The sequence below is a fragment of the Oxyura jamaicensis genome, chromosome 20, assembly GCF_011077185.1.
Source record: "Oxyura jamaicensis isolate SHBP4307 breed ruddy duck chromosome 20, BPBGC_Ojam_1.0, whole genome shotgun sequence".
In the NCBI taxonomy this organism is placed as follows: domain Eukaryota; kingdom Metazoa; phylum Chordata; class Aves; order Anseriformes; family Anatidae; genus Oxyura; species Oxyura jamaicensis.
Genome location: NC_048912.1, coordinates 12154113 through 12170770, shown reverse-complemented (window position 1 = coordinate 12170770; position 16658 = coordinate 12154113). Strand labels below are relative to the sequence as shown.

Below are 16658 nucleotides of genomic sequence, written 5' to 3'. Positions count from 1 at the left end.
GCCTGGACCAGAGGACACACACAGGTCGTGGACAAGTGTTCACAGGGAAGCTGATGGCTAGCTGGAGATACAGCTAAAAACACTTATAAAGTTAGCTTGAAATATTTACATTGTCCTTAAGAGGGAGAACATGACAGGAGTAGAGAAGGAATAAGTAATAAGTGAAACACCATGCAGAGGGTTCTTAAAAATTAATACAGGTATCGCCAGCTAATCTTTAGTCGGTGTGCAGTGTACACCAACCAAAGAGCTGCCTCAATATTCCTTAACAAACATTGTTTAAAGGTATGACAATTGTTGCTATCATATTCAGCAGCAGCTACCACTGGTCTCTGAGGTTTTTCTACTGACAGTTTCCCATGTAAATGTAGCTGTTGGCATACAAATGATTCAGTATCATGATTATTGATTACACTGGAGGCTGGTGGTATCTGAAGGTAGTTAGTCAAAGTCAACACAGTGAATTGTGTTAAATATGAATATTACTTATGCACTAATACTACTAATACAAATATATATTATCAATCAGTGACAGGGACTCTAAGCAATAAGCATACAATGTCATGCCTAATTTGTGTGCTCTTAATTGTGATTAAAAGTGCAAATTAGGACATTGTGACACAAATGGCTGGCATTACTCAGAACTTGGTTAAAAATATTGGAATTAGCTCTTGTATCCCTGAATTTCGAGAGATCTTCTTGTCTCCTTGCACTGCAAATAACTCTTTCTCAGACTGTAACTAACCTGTCCTCCTCCAGCCACTTCTGAGACAATATTTCATTAGTCTGAAGCTGAAGGCATACACGTGTCTGGGACTGGATTAGGACTTGCTTCAGTGTTCCCCCATAATATACTTGGGTACCATAAGCAATAACTGCTTATTGACAGGTTGATGTTGATGGTTTTTAAAACAAAGCTAGCAAAATACCTTTGGAAAACTAACCTGCCAGTTTGCTATCCCTCTCACTTGCCAGGCCTAAATGCAGCTTGCTATGAAACCCTTGTGTGGATCAGAAAAGACATTCGGAGTCACTAATTCAGCCACCAGTACAAACAGGGCTCTGGGAATGCAGCTAAATAAGGCCAAGAGAGCTCATGCATATTAAATATTGCTACCTGCTGAAACTTACTTGGCATGCAATAAACATGAAGGGCTGACTAGAGTAGGAGAAGCAATGACAAGCCGTGCCTGCCGCAGCGAGACGGGGTGAGCTGGCGCTTGTGCTGGGAGCGCGCCCCGAGGCTGCGTTCCTGCACACGCAGCTCCCAGCACACCGCTCAGCACAACGCGCGCTTCTGCAGCACAGCGTGGTGCTGGTTAAGTGGCTGCAAAGCCCTTCTCATTTTTTCCTGATCATATTTGCAGCTGACACTGCATCTGGGATGTCTGCAAGGTCCCCGGAGAGTTTGCACTCTGGTTTCTAGTGCAGACGAGAAAACAGATGAGGCCAAGATGCGGCTGAACTCGCGATCTCTGCCCCTGCCAATTGTGCTGGTGAAGTTGATGCAAGGCTGCTAGCACACGCTGCACCTGGGCAGACAAAGCAAGTCCCAGAGGAATATATGTCTCTGCATACATCAAACTCAGAATGATCCTCCCTAAAAGTTCATGAAAACGTATGGGGAAGTTCTGTTAGAGAACTCCTGAACTAATTAGAAAACATCAATTTCTCCTTAGGGAAAAGGTTAGGTTTCATCAGACAAATGGCTTGCTAAATGTGGGGAGAGTTAAAACAGTAGTATTTTTAAAATGGTAGTCCTGAAGCAATGCAGATAATTATGCATAAGAAAATATGTGTTGAGGATGTAGGAGTTAATGAAACAGAACTCTTCATATGTAGCCTCACAAACACTTGCAAATTATTATTATTATTTTTGTAATTAGATTCTAGATTACCTGGGAATGAAAGCAATGAGGACAACACTCAGCAGTGACAGAGATGCTGAACAGGCTTGATTCTGTTTAGGACTGCAGAGAACCTGAGGTTGTATAAATACCCCCATCTGCAGCCTGAGCCGCCAGCCCCTGTGCTGCTGCGGACTGGGGCAGTGCCCAGAGCTCTGCTGCCAGCCTTCACCCACTCAAGGGTTAGGTCCAGAGCTACTAAGCAAGTAACAAAATCTCCACAGCAGATGTCAAATCAACTTAAAGATGGCCAAGCTTTACAGTCGGGATCCAAGCCTACACCTAAGTTGCTGTTTTTTTGGTATGAGCCTAGCTTCAAGTCTGTCTGCCTTTTAGTTAAGGGCTTGGCTATTTGAAGTGGCATTTATTAACCAACTTCTCTGAAACTTGCAACAGCCAAGACTTGGGACTGTATCTTCTTTCTGGAGGCTGGCTTATTTTTTTCCAGCTTCAAGGATCATCCACTCCTACTGTAAGTTTCTTCACTAGTGCTTGGGTCATTGCTTTGGAGATGGTGTATTTATACATGCTTTGTAAAGGATTATAAAATGAACAATTGATGATTCAGTAAATCATCAATCAATTGCTACTGAGGCTAAAGGATCTAAAGGTTGTTTACAGCCATGACTAAAATGATCTCCATCACCTTCTACTGCTCTGCTAACAAAGATTTTCTATCACTCACTATTCTTGTCTGTAAGGTCTCACAATGTATTTATCAGCTATTCACTCTCCATAACCTATAAATTCCTGTAACCTTCAGAGTGTGAATATGCTTTCCTGTGCCTGGAATTGCCAGTTCAAGGTTTTTGTAAGGAACAAAAAAGGCTGGAAATCCTGCGGTGTGCACGAGGCAGACTTGCCAGTTGCCTTTGCTAAGGTGAGATTTTGGTCTACTGAATTTCCCGTAACCAGCAGATTAACTTTGTTATTAAGGCATTGCGTGATTTGTTATTACAGGGGACAAAATCTTTTTCATCTTATTTTTTTTGGACTGAGAATGTCCATTACTAGACATCATAGCAGCTCCATCAAAAGTGTTAACTTGTGTATTGTATTATCGACAATACTGTTATAATAACCTGGCACTGCTGAAACAATATCAACAATGATAAGATGACACACAGAGTATCTCAAATATTTCTTTTTCAAAACAATCTCTCTTCATATTTTCACAGGCACAAAAAAACAAAATAATTGTTCTTGTTCACAGAGGATAAAATAATTTTCCTTCAGATTCTCTTTTACCCAGGGGAAATCTCTTTTTCCACCCAACTAAAGAGGTAATCTATTTTCTTTATCCTTCCACCCCAGTCCAGAAGCTGTGTCAACATGGTTAACTGGATACCTGATAAAGCTGACAGAATGTGCATCTCCGACGGAGCAGTTAGGAATATGGTGTCACTGGAAGTGACCCGTACCGTTTCACTGACATTACAGCATCCCTGGGAACGGCTATTATGATGCCAATAGATGTGGCTAATGCTGATACAAAGCAATCCATGAAACAACCTTTCACAACCACTCTGGGAAACAACTAAGGCGTAGATGCAGGAAGTGCTTGAAATTTTGTGGGGCAATCATGCAAGGTGCAACACTGCTTTTAAAGCAATTTGTGAGACTGGATTCGCTGTGCAATTATGCCATGTAATATATGGGCTATGATTTATATCAAAACATATTGACCAATTGCACTCTAAGTATTCTGCACGTAGTGCATTTTATCAACTAGGGTAGTGTAAGGCAGTACTTTTGAGTGTAATTAATCTTAATTAATTCCCTCATATTCAATATTAGCCTATCTGCATATTAAAAAACCTATCTGACACACCCCCATCATACTTCCTGAACATCTCCTAGTGATTTAAAATGAAAAATGACTATGCCAATTATTGCATGTTTAACTGCAGTAATGATTCCTAAATTAGTAGTTTCCCAAGACACACTAATGTAGCGGTTGGTTTCTCATGGTTTTGGGGGGTTCATTCCACAGACAAATTTGAAGGGATTTAATAAGCAGCCTGAAGTTGCACCACTTTATACAAATGACTGTAACCTTACTTCAGAAAAGGAGATTGGTTTAATGCTGCTTTGCATTGATGCAGCTGATAAAGCAAGGGCAGGTTACGCTGAAGGAAAGCAGAAACAAAGCTAACATCTCCACACACGTACACAATTGCTCCAGCACAGATGGCACTGAGACTTGTGGTGTTAGTTAACCTTGTGCACCTCTGCAATCAGCTCCTCAGGGCTTTGCTAACACAGAGAGCCAGTCCAAACTGGTAACTGGGCTCTGCTTTTGAATGAAAATCCCAATATTCTTAAAGCTGCATGTCCATGAACCCAGCAAGTCTGGTACAGTTTTGCTTTGAGCTTGTGAACCTAGATAAAACCCAACATGTATTTTTTCCCTTGGCATCTCATGCTTACATGGTAGGAAGCTCTTTCTTCTCTGTCCATCGGGCGAGTCACATACATCCTGCCAGACACAGGGTCAATGCTGAAAACTTCCATCGGCGGCTGGTCGGCTCCCACTCCAGTGATGCTGTACCTGATATGGATCTCTTTGTCCTTATCGGAACGAATCTAGATGAAACAACAAAGACAGCAATCAATGAGTTTTGGACAAAAGCCATATGGATGTTTAAACAACTTTAAAGATCTGAGCCTGAAAGCTGCATAAATGTAATACTGCTGTCAATTTTGACAAGGGAGCTGTACGCCAAAGGTTTGGAAAAAAGCCAGTAGAAGTGTATTCCACATATTTTCAGTTATTTTTCTGCTCTTTTATTCATGATGATTCTCTAGGAATCATTGAAATTCTGACTTTTTGCCTTAGATGTAGAAGAATCTATATGCACAAAAAATGCCATTTACTTGTTATTGAAACCATAAGCTCCTGAAAGTGTCCAAATTGTTCAGCTATACCTGGCATCTCACAGCCATTAATCACTTCCCAAAACACTCTCAGCTGTCTCCCCCATCACATTCTCGTTCCCTGTAACCATGCACACAAACACTCCCATGACATTTGGAGAGCAGAGCTGCTCGCTCCTGCTTTGTCCAGCCCTGCTGGCTTGATGAGGCAAGGATGGGAATGCCGGGTGGGACGTTACCATTTCATTTAACTATTTGTTGAGGAAAAATGCATTTGGCACATTGCTTTTGAAACTCTTTCCCTCTTATGCCTTGAGAAACACGACAAATCAAATACAGCTTGATGAATTACAGGAACCTTGGATTCAGAGAGAAGAAAATAAAAAAGGGAGGTTAATATGTTGTCCTAGCAACCCTGACTATCTCTTTAAAACCAAATTTAATTTTCTGATCAAATGCTGAAAGAAGTTCTTGCAACACCATGACTATTCCTGAAACAAAGTGCAAGGTACAAATAAATTACCACCCCCCGCACCATCACAAACTGTCTTGGCAGCATAAAAGTGGTGTATTTTTTCCCTAACAGGTCTATGAATACAACAAAGTTGTGGGCAGATAATAGAATTCTTGTAGCTGAGGGCACGTTAGCGTCTCTGCTCTGGCAGCTGCTGGGTGGGCTCAGCAGGTTGCAGGAGGCCCCCACGCCCCTGAAAGCAGCCCCGATCTGGGGAGCAAAGGTGTTTTCCCCAGGAGCAAAGGGATGGGACGGGGCTGTGGGCTGCTCTCGCACTCCTCCCGCACACAACCTATCGTTATTTCCTCCTCTCCCGACACGGGAGGCTGGCAGGATGCTGAACGCGTCGGTGCAGAATCACACCAGTTCCCCCAACAAGCATCTCCAAGAATCTCCTCTGATGCTTTTGTCCAGATCATTACCAAGCTTGTACGCTGGTTTCTTTGCACTGCCTCCACTGAGCAGCCTGTGCCCGTTAACAGCTAATAATGTCAGTTATTGCTAGGCACCGCCAGGATTGATTTGTGCTGCACCCACACTGCTGCTGCTGAAGGTCAGGGAACACAGACAGTTTCATCTGTCTTTTCTCTACAGGATTCACTGCTTGTTTAGGCTGTTAGTACCCAGAAAAACTGGACGTGCACTTAAAAGAGATACTGGGGACACTGGGAATGCGCCCTCATGTTGCACACAAGCTTATACGGGTCTTTGTGTGCCTGGTGGGTATTTGTAATATGGACCCAAGTAGACAGGCAAGAATCCAATTTTCATTAGCAAATCTGTTGGTGAAAAAGAGTATATTAAAATTAAGCTTTGCTTGCACAACTGTGGTATTAATGATGGCAACTGGCTCCTCAGTTCAATAATTGCAGTCTATAGTCCCCTTTTTTAGAAAGTCAGCTTTCACCCTGTCAGGTAGGCAGGGCTGAAAACTGAATTTATGTGAATGCCTGTGCAAATGAATAGCTCGCTCAGGAGCTCAAGCTCTAGCCCACTATGTATGTGTTTGCAGCTAGGCTCAAGGTAAGTGGAAATGTAGAAAGCCCCATCCATGATCCAGCTTTGAGCCTGTGTGGGGTTCCCATCTTAGAAATTAAGAAGAAAGAACAGAAAAGGGTAACTCAGGACACGTTGTTGTGTGCATGCCTCCATCAATGCACCTGCATCAAGGTATCTGCGTGTTTCCTGACCTGTCCAAGGTATCTGCACATTCCTCCTGAAGCCAGGATGGTCTCCCCCGGCCTAGCCTCAACCCCCAACTCCAGCCTCAACACGGCTCAACTACAGCTACAACTTGAGCACAAGCACTGAACAGCAAACCGGCCTCCCTCCCAGAACTACAATGGAAGTAATTTTAACCTGAATCATGGAAGGGGAGAGTCTGTTAGTTCTTCGTGGACATTTTTATGCTCTATTTCCTGTTGCATATAGTACCCAGATCCCATTGTGATAGAAGCATTAGAAATGCATAGAGAGAGACAGAAACATGGAAAAGGAGGCTAGATTTAAATATTCAGTGCTAAAGGCACTATATTTTATTTTCAGGAAAGAGAGATAAACAGAAGCTCTCTAAGAAAGCTATGTACATTTTAATAAAGTGCATGCTATAGGATGTCCTTGCAGCACTTTATTAGCATTAATAGGGTCTAAGCTGTCTGTATGTAAATCATTGCAGATCTAGGAGATGAAATATATCACAAGACCCACACAACTTACCCAATTATGCTAAGAAAAATACATGAGATGATTATATTGCACTGAGCAAAACAAAGATAGGTAAATACGTTGCAAATATTCAGCAATGACTCATTATTTGTTGTTAGCTGCCAACGTACTACAACGGTTTGCTTGTTACCTGCGCTTAATTCCATCACCATTGAGAACACAAGGATGTGAAGTGCTCAGAGGAAACACATAAGTAGCATTTGTCACAGGAAGCTGCAAAGACCATCGACAATGAAGCATAGTACGTATTACTGCCAGGGAGATATTCATCGCACAAAGGCACATGCTTTTTATATTGGAACGTGTTATTTTAGGGCTTTTAATGAGATTTTTAAAAAAGATTTTTTTTTTTTATAGCAATCCTGTAACATTTTGACCAAAAGTTTCATTTGCATAATTCCCAGGGTGCAATTTAGTAAATCTTGTTGAGAAGTTAAGAACATTATCTGAATACAATGTAAGGTTTACTTCTTTTGTTGAAACCATTACTGGAGCAGTTTACCATAATAATAATAATAATAATAATAATAATAATAATAATAATAATAATAATAATAATAAATCTATATTCCCAAGAAACTCACTAGAACAGGAGAAAAAATTACTGGTTGGGGAGAATTTACTAGCTCAGGAGAGAGTTTCTTTTTCATTCATTTAGGCCTGGGAAGTGAGAAGATGGCAACATATCCATATTATGATATGATATTCTGACTGGAGAACATACAGATGAATTTTATTAATTTACCTTTCATTTTATAATGCAGTCAATAGCTATGTGGGCTTCTGGGTTATAAAGCAGAAGGCAAAAGAATAGTTTTCCTTAGCTGTATTTATACATTTTTCACTCAGGGAACCCTTAGAGCTTCGAGCTTCTCCAGTGCCAGGCACGGTACAGCCCTGTGTCTAATGCTGTAAGCAGGGTTGATGCCTCATGGATGTCATAAGAGCACTTTGCTTGTAAAGCAGCTTTTACTCTCAAAAAGACCTCTCTAGGATGGAGCTCAGATTAGATTGCTACGCTGGTGAGGAAAAACACCCCAGAGAGAAAGCGATTTATGGTGGAAGATGCCACCCTCCATCTTATTGTATCTCATGAACACAGGTGAAATTTTCCATGCAAGCAGCCTGGGAAGCAGAGTACCCTTCAGTGCTGGCGGATACTCATGGCCCATTTGTACCCTGCAGCCTCCCAGCCGGAGGGCGAAGCGGGGGCCAGAGCTCCAAGCATTGATGCCCCAGCCAAAACAGAGCTCAAATGTGGCAGCCAAAGTTTGCAAGTCAGAATGCTGAGAGCCTGACTCAGCTCTCATTTCTATAGAATGATCCCAGAAACAGGGAAATCAGAGTGGTTTCACAGATGGGTATTTTCCACCGCAGGTTCCGATATAATAACTAACGTGTGTGAAAATGAGCATTGCAGATCTAGAGATAAGACAGAGCTAAGCCCTTCAGAGCTGGCTTGCTGCTTTGTAGCAATGTCACATTTAGATGGGCTTGAAAAGCAGCCAGCTTGTGACACAGGATTGCATCCCACTTTTACAGATAAAATCTTAGGGTTCGTGCATCTCTGCCAGCGTTTAACGTGGAGCTAAACTGTTCTCACAAGTTTTACTGGCAAGCAGAATTTCCACTGATGAGCTTCTCTGAGGCACCAGATTTTATCCCTCTGTTTTGCTCCTGCTGATCCGTATCCGTTTTGTGCTCTTCGCACCACCATCCCTTGCTGCTGTGCCCTGAGTTCACAAATCCTCTCATCCCGGCAGCTGACAAGAAGAACCATGGGGAACGTGGACCACTGGAAGTTGTGTCGTCAGCACATTGGAGAACTCCAGCGAGCCCATAAATTACATAGGTTTTGGAGCATGACATTGCCAGAAAAAAAGTGGCTCAGCAGAGGTTGTTTAGAGAGTAGTAGGGGAAATGCCTGGAAAGCTAGGAAAGGGGGGATGTACGGAACGGCTGAACCAAGGAGGGACTATAGAGAGAAGACGGGGGCTGTACCAACAGCCTGTATGTAGCAAACTATATTTAGAGGACAGGAATAATCTCATGTTTATTCCTCTCTTCCAAATATCCACAGTTTTTCTACAGTTTTCAAACCACTATACTGATAGTGGGTTGGGGCCCAATTTAAGTAACACAGCAAAAGGAAGAGTGTGCATGCAATTGCAGTGAAAAGGATCATGTATTTTATCCTTGTGGATGTGTAAAACAACCTTAGTTTAATTTATTTTTTCACTACCTCTTCTCAAATGAAGGGGAGCTGGCAACTAGCAAACCAGCCTGTTTCTTATATGGTCTCCATACCTTCAAATATGCAACTGTCTTGGAGTTTTAGGACCTATGAGTTAACGGGGCAGTGTATAATCATGTGGATTAGTAAAATGAAATCTGATGTTGGTATTTTTATTGTAATATAGCAAGAACCAAGCTACAATCTTGACACACTGCAAAAGTAAATCTGAGGATGTATCACCTAATTATTTCCACGTAAGAGCAGTGAGCTAGGACATTGGTGGTGGTTTCTCTTGTTCTCAGTTTGTGGGAATTAATGCTTGGTCTTCTGAATTTATTAATCAAACAGTCAAGCTCTGCACAGAATTACATTTGTGACTTGCAATGCCTTCTGGTACATACAGGAATTTAGACACGATGTATTAACTATGTCCCTTTTTAAGTCACAAGCAGGTTTCACTGAGCTGTACACCGTCTGGGTTCTGCCTGTCACTCTGGGATGGTAATGTGTAAACTGCTGGGAATGCATCGAGAGAAAGCAAAGCAGGTAATTTATACTCTGTTGCATTTTCTGTTCACAGAGCAAGCTAAAAAAAAAATAATAAATTTCATTTAAAATACTTCAACTTGCTCTATAAGGACATGGTGTTAAGAATACCCTTCAAAAAGACTTCATTTCCCAAATCTCCCAGAGAATACTATGCAACAATTGCACTAACAGGACCTGTGGAGGCTAGGACCTGATATTTTTGTTTTATAAAACCCATTATAATTATTAATGACCACATAAAATAATGGAAATGATAAGCAATAAGTGTCTTCTATTATTAAGCTCTTAGCTATTTTGCCCATTAAGAAAACCAAATTAAAATAATTGAAAACTATAATCTGTCATGCATTCAAAATGCTCCATAGAAATTCAGACAGGCAAACATATTCAAAGTCTTTAAATGAGCACACTTAAGAGTCAGTCTAAGCATTCCAGGATTGGCTCATTAATTTTAGTGGAAATATTTTAATTCAGCTACTCTTACTGCTTATTGAAATCCCTGCTAAGGACTGACTTATTTATTTTTAACTGAATCTGCAATATGTTTAAGAGTCATTTGTATAGAAGTTCTTAACTCTTATTTCACAGTTGTTTCACAAGCCAGTAAATAGACACATCTCTAGCTCTGTTTGTCCAAACAAATTACTGCGTATTGCTTACTGAGTCACATATGTTTTCAATAAATATCTGCAGAAGTCAAATGGACAGGGAAAAATTAAGACAGATTAAGAGACCTGACCAGGTTAAAGTAATATTTATGAACTTCTGTCCCCTTTTATCAGACCTGCCAATGATCATCCCAAGCTACTTCCCAGAAAGAAAGAAAGAAAAAAAAGAAAACAAGAGATCCTCTGAAATACTTCAGCTGTCTTTAGAGAAAACAGAATCTACTCAGCACCTTGCAAAGAGGCTGCTTTGAGATGGCAAGGGCAGCTATCAAGTTTGACTGAAAGGAAAGCTTCCATTAACTACAGCGCTGGGCTTAGCAGCAGCCTGCAAGTCTGTATCCACTGCTGGACAAAACTCCTGTCAATTGAGCTGAATTCCCCCTGCTGGCACTATTTGCAAACAAAGTTAAGTAGGAAGAGAACTCTATTGGCAAAGAAAGACAGGATGGAAATGCCACACACATTTATAATTGTGGGTTTCTTCCTTCCCCCAGCTGGGACTGGTTTCATCTCATACATAACTTTCTAAAAACTTTGTGTCTGGTCTAACTCAAGACAAATAAACATGTCAGAAAAACACTTCCAGAAGAAAATCCATCCTCTTGCCTTAAACACTTCAGTATAAGTGAAATTTCCTGGAAGAAGTGGTTTTCTGTTTCCACATATTATAGAGAGAAAACCCAGGACTACATTTAGACTCGATGCCTAATTTTTCCATGGTTGAAATGCACTGTGATGAATGCTGCTCTTCATGCACTTACAATCAGCGTTTAGCTACTGTCATTATTACTATGCAAGAGCTTAAGTTTCTTCCTCTTCTTTTATAGAATGCGAATCCAAAGCCAAACTGTAAAAATGCTTGCTTTGTCCTAACTGCTGGATGTCTTTCATGTCAGGTTGTATTTTCCTCTGCTCCCACTGAAATTTTTGTAAAATGACATAATCTATTTATTTTGATGATAAAACGGATAAAGCTAATATGTCAGAGATATTAAAGCTTTCATTTAAGTTACTGATGTAACTGATGATGCAGCCTGCGCTAGGGAAAGAAATGAAGCTACCAAGTGTTCAAACCCTAAAGAGAAACCATCTCTCACTGCCCGGCTCCCTGCATGGCCAGGCTCTGTCCCCGCAGTCCGCAGGGGAACCCAATTCCCTTCCAGCTCATCTGCTTCTTACTATGAGGAGTTTGCTTCCTCTGCACTGACCCCGCAAGTGCTTGGCTAAAGCAATTCACCAAATGTTCAGCTGCGGAAAGCTTCCAGCCTTTCACAGGTCCTTTGGCTCTCAGGCGGCTGCCTCTGTCCAAGGGCTGTTGGCCAACGCAGCAGCTCCCTTCAGGCCAATTACATCCATGTGGATCTGTTTCTCCGGAGCTTTCCCTATGCTCATCGGCAGCTTTGATAGTCTTTCCTCCCTCTCTCCCTTCCAGGCTTTTTGAATTGTTTATCAGTGTTTTTCTCCTGTACCTGGAGGAAGATGTAACATCGACCAGATGGAGAACAGGGGAATATAAATCAGGCTCAATAAGGAGACCGTGATGCAGCAGGAACGGAGACTTTCTGCCTGTGGTCCTGGCCAATAACCATGTGTGACCCCAAGCACGAGTACAGGATGAAAATGAAGCTGTCAGACTCACAGCCCAATTTAAAATTACCATTATTCTTCTTGGGATAAAAGTGAAATAACGATCCTCTTGCCTAGGAAGCCTAATTTCACATGTGATCAGATGAGCCATGACAAGCTGAGAACACCTGGTACGCTGCTCTGCAACTGGGCTCAGGATCTGCTGCATTTAGATTTTGATTTCATCCACACGGCAAGTGCAAAGAATTTGTTTTAGCGTGAATCCTCTGGATGCAATGAGACAGAGCTCTGCAGGATTTACATAACCCTCCAGTTGGGCCAAAGCTTCCAAGTGGTGACTTGGGACTGAGAGCAGCTAAGACAATGCCGGCGCTGCCAGGTCTCTGTCTTTACCAGCAAAAACTCAGTAAATTGCAATTTGTTGCGTGGTCTTCATGATTAAATAATTAAGCAATTTTCATTACTCGCTATTATGAAGGTCAAGAAGCTAATGTGTCTGTATCAGGGACTGGCCAATGCTAATGGATCTTCCACATCTAATGATAACTGATACGGTAGAGTAGTTTCTAAAGCAACACGTGCTTTTCTTCAGGCCCTCTGCAGCCAGCTCGGGTTTAAAGTACTCTGCTGTGGAAATGCTTCAGACTGCAGCAAGGTGAGCGAGAGGGAGGAAAGTGGCGGTGATGGGAAGAGATTATTACAGATCAGCAGAATACCGCCACGTGACCAATGTCTTATCACTGCCAGAATGGTGATAGCAAAAGCAACAAAACTCGTTTTTACTAGTCTTTCTCTTATCTCTCTTACAAGAGAGCAGATTCTTCAGTGTTGTGACTGAAGGCATCCCAGCGGAGCTGCACACGCTGCTATCTGGTGAATTTGGTCCTGAAGAACTGAGGCTGGTTCATACTGTGCTAGATGCGAGTGGCTGATATTAAATAACCGGGATTTGAACCAGATGCACAAGCCCTCCTCAGATGTCAAGGATGCTCCATGACAAAAGGTCAAAGAAAATACCTCTGAGAGTTCAAAACACTGCCTACTCCTCCAATAGAGGAGTCATGTCAGACAATAGATCATCCCACGTAATCTATTTATGAAGGGCTACATGCTGTTATCCTAACGTAGGACATCCTGCAGTGTCTTCTTGCAACTGACCCCGCTGCTGCCTGCCACAGCTATGCCTAAATGAAGACTAAGCCAGGAAAAATAAATCACAGGAGTTCGACTTCGTCCTGATTTCTTTTTGAAGTATGTCTGCCCCTAAACCTTGTGCAGCATCTGCCGCAAAGTCAGCCTGGCAAAGAGAACCCAGCGCCCTTCTGTGTAAAACTGAGCAGGACACAGAAGTGCTCAGTGCCAAAGGTAAACGAGGGTAGCAAACGGTGACCTTCCCAGGAGTAACCTGAGCACTGCAACTAATGGTCGAAGCCTTCAGCTAGTATAAATCAGTGTAGACTCGCTGGCTTCAAACAGAAGCATGTTAATTTGTTTCAGCTGCAAATCTGGTCCATGGCATTTAAAAATTAAGCTGCACGAGAGAAGAACAAGGGAAGAATGGTCTTTGCACAGTCTTGCGCAGTAATTTAACACAAGCAGCATTCCTCTTGATAGAACAGTGAGCTTGGACACAGGAAAAAAAAACATTTGTTGGGGAACAAACACACTCGTGTCCTCATGAAAAGAGTTTTTCCCAGACTCAAGGGATATAATTGGTCTCAGTATGACCTTTGCTTCTATAATGAGTGCTGGCTTTCCCCCACTGATTAGTTTTTCTGACCTTATATTGCCAAGCACCGAATTTACATTCTGCACAACACCTACAGATATTACTGATCATAGAGAAGTGGTGCTGTAGCATGATTGCGAGTGCTATTCCCAGCATAAAATTAAGCTTTTAGACCTGTCTGCAAATAGCTAACAATAGGAAACAACAATAAAATCCTTTAGTGTGTATGTTTTGGAGAAAAATATGTGCCGAGGCTCATGTTTGAGACACTACTTTGGGACACTTGCAGAGCAGGATCTAAAGCTCTGCAGTTTTCAAAGTCTCACTAATAAGTTTAACTATAGGAACAACAAACCCATCCATTTGTTCAGTAGGGCAGATTACCCCACACAGTGTATACAGAAGATATTTCAATGGTCAGTAAATGGACCTATCAAAGCTGAGAAGGCTGAAAATGAATTTCTTCCTATGCACTACAGGAGCAATGCTAACGGGCATCATTGCAGATTTAGTCTATCATTTATTCTCCACTGAATGAAGCCAGTGTGAGATGATGTTGGTTTTAGGATGCTTATTCTCGTGTGTTACGCAACTCTCAGATGAAATACTGGATCTTCCTGTTTGCCAAAATTCTGTCTGTGGATGGATATATACACGCTTCCTTCTGCAACGGATAGCAGCAGCTAAGCAGGGAATGAGAGCAGCATTTTTCTTTCTGCTGAGCAAGACACTGTGAGAACTCTGTGGTCAGGAAAATCCCACACAGTCACAACAAACAAGCAGAAGCCAGACCTGTGTCTGCACGTGCAACCTCGCCTGCACCGCACGGGCCAGCACAGTGCCCACACGAACACTCTGGGCTTGCACGTCTACCTCCATACAGACCGAGCACAACCACCAGTGCAAAAATGCTAAAGGCCACACACACACACAGAGACCACATGTATGACAGCTGCATTCCCCATCACTACATCACGTCTGCTTCAGAACTGCTCAGATCCACCATAAAATAATTTGCTAAGACTTGCTCCACCCTTTCGGGGCAGTCGTAAGATCAGCCCAGCACCCTGTCTCCCATTCCCGAAACTCAGCTGGGGCCGTGCCTCCCTCCCTGCGGCTGCAGTTCCCATGCTCCTGCCCCAGTTTCAAAGATATCTTTCCCTCTGGCACGGGTTATGCTGGAACACCCATCATCTCTGCAAATCTGCTTTGTTCATTAGGGAACAGAGATTGCCTTCTAGGAAATTTCAGACCTAGCTGAACTCTGCTTATTTGGAACATTTTCACAGCGCTGAATTTTTGGCAAATGTTTCTTTTTCATTAACTGTACTTCTGTGAGGGTTAGAGCTGAGACCCCTGCTTACTTTGACTTGAATTCACATTAGACTTATTCATATAATTTATTGATGTGCTCCCTGTCCACATGCTTTTAACACAAGGGGCAGACAGACCTGCTCAAGGACATGGCGCCATATAGAGCTTTTACTGAAAAAAAAAAAAAAAGAAAAAAAAAAGAAAAAAATGCCATCAGTTCTGACAGGGTTTGGAACCTTTTTCTGTCTCACTTCCTTTTATGGCAGATTTGGAGTTTTTGAATTTAACCCCCAAAGCAAGGAACAGTCCTCAAAAGTCACAGGCACAGAGGCAGCCTCAAATTAATACTCCAAAGACCAGTCTCGAGAATCTCTACAATCAGTGGTGTTCCCCTTACCCATACTTTTAAGGGGGTACACATTAATTTGCTGATGCCGTTTGCCTTTCCAAGCACTTCCGCAAATAAAAGCAAGGTGCAAACCCCTGGCTCTGATTTTTCTGTGCAGATCTGCAGCTTAGTGGACCTGGCAAATTACGACCGTGGAGCCCAGACTGATTTGGGATTCCGGTGCTTGGCTGTCTTTTTAATTGCAGACACTCTGACAGACATACTGAATTTCTTGTTTAATTTTTTGCAGTATTATTAATTGATAATTTAATTTCCGATCTGGTGAATTACATGCAATTCCTTCACCATCAGTTAAATGACAAGTTTAGAGCAGAATAGTTTAGGTAAGCAGATTGTCAGTGCTTATGGCTGTAAGACATAATTATGTACAGCCAACTGTGTAACGCGCTTGAAAAAATTACAAGCCTAGGCACAGAAATTAAAATTATTTCAAGATGAAGTTGTACAAATACAGCTGCAAAAAGCTGCAAAATCCTATTAATGAATTCCAACTGTAGTGGGTAGTGCAGCAGGGTTCCAACCCCCACCATCCTGCCAAAGAAAGTTTAAGTCTAACACACAACGAATTAAAGGACGGATGCTTACATCTAAACATGGCTCCAGAAAACTATTTCAGCTATTATTTATGTACTCAGAAACTTCTGGGCATCAGCTGGTAACTTGGCATGATGACTCCCCAGCACGTCAAGGCAAACATTAAACGCTAAATTACCATATGTCAGCTTAGGGTAGTTAATAATTCTACCACATCTTGGACAACTTGAAGGCTTTTCTGAAACTGCTGTCAAATCAAATCTTTCCTTCGATCAATAAAGCAGCACAATGAAATCTGCTATTTGTAGTGTCTGAAAGAATAGATTAGCAAACTACAGTAAATGCAACTGGCAGGGACTAACTCCATATCTGAACCAGAGATCCCAAATATGAGTACAAGTATTCCCAGTGGTTTCAGCCAAGCAGCCCACGTGAAGGAATGGCATGTGTCTGCATATCACCTAGGTACGTCTCTGTTATGTGCACTTCTGGTTTGTTACTAGCCCCCGAACGACCCTGCAGCTGCACGTAACCTGCAGATCCCACAGGCAGCAGTTAATTACGGGAGCAATGTTTTGTTCCACACTGCTGGGTCTGTCAATCTCAGCC

The 16658-nt window shown here is 42.1% G+C and overlaps 1 protein-coding gene across 3 annotated transcripts in view; it reads right to left on the bottom strand.

Moving 5' to 3' along the window:
- CDH4 (cadherin 4) overlaps positions 1 to 16658 on the bottom strand; it is a 454811-nt gene that overhangs the window by 94700 nt on the left and 343453 nt on the right. For all 3 annotated transcript variants that reach the window (XM_035344248.1, XM_035344249.1, XM_035344250.1), the window contains one exon: positions 4338 to 4493. In XM_035344248.1, coding sequence (XP_035200139.1) covers positions 4338 to 4493 — 156 coding nt within the window. The remainder of the gene's footprint in view (positions 1 to 4337; positions 4494 to 16658) is intronic.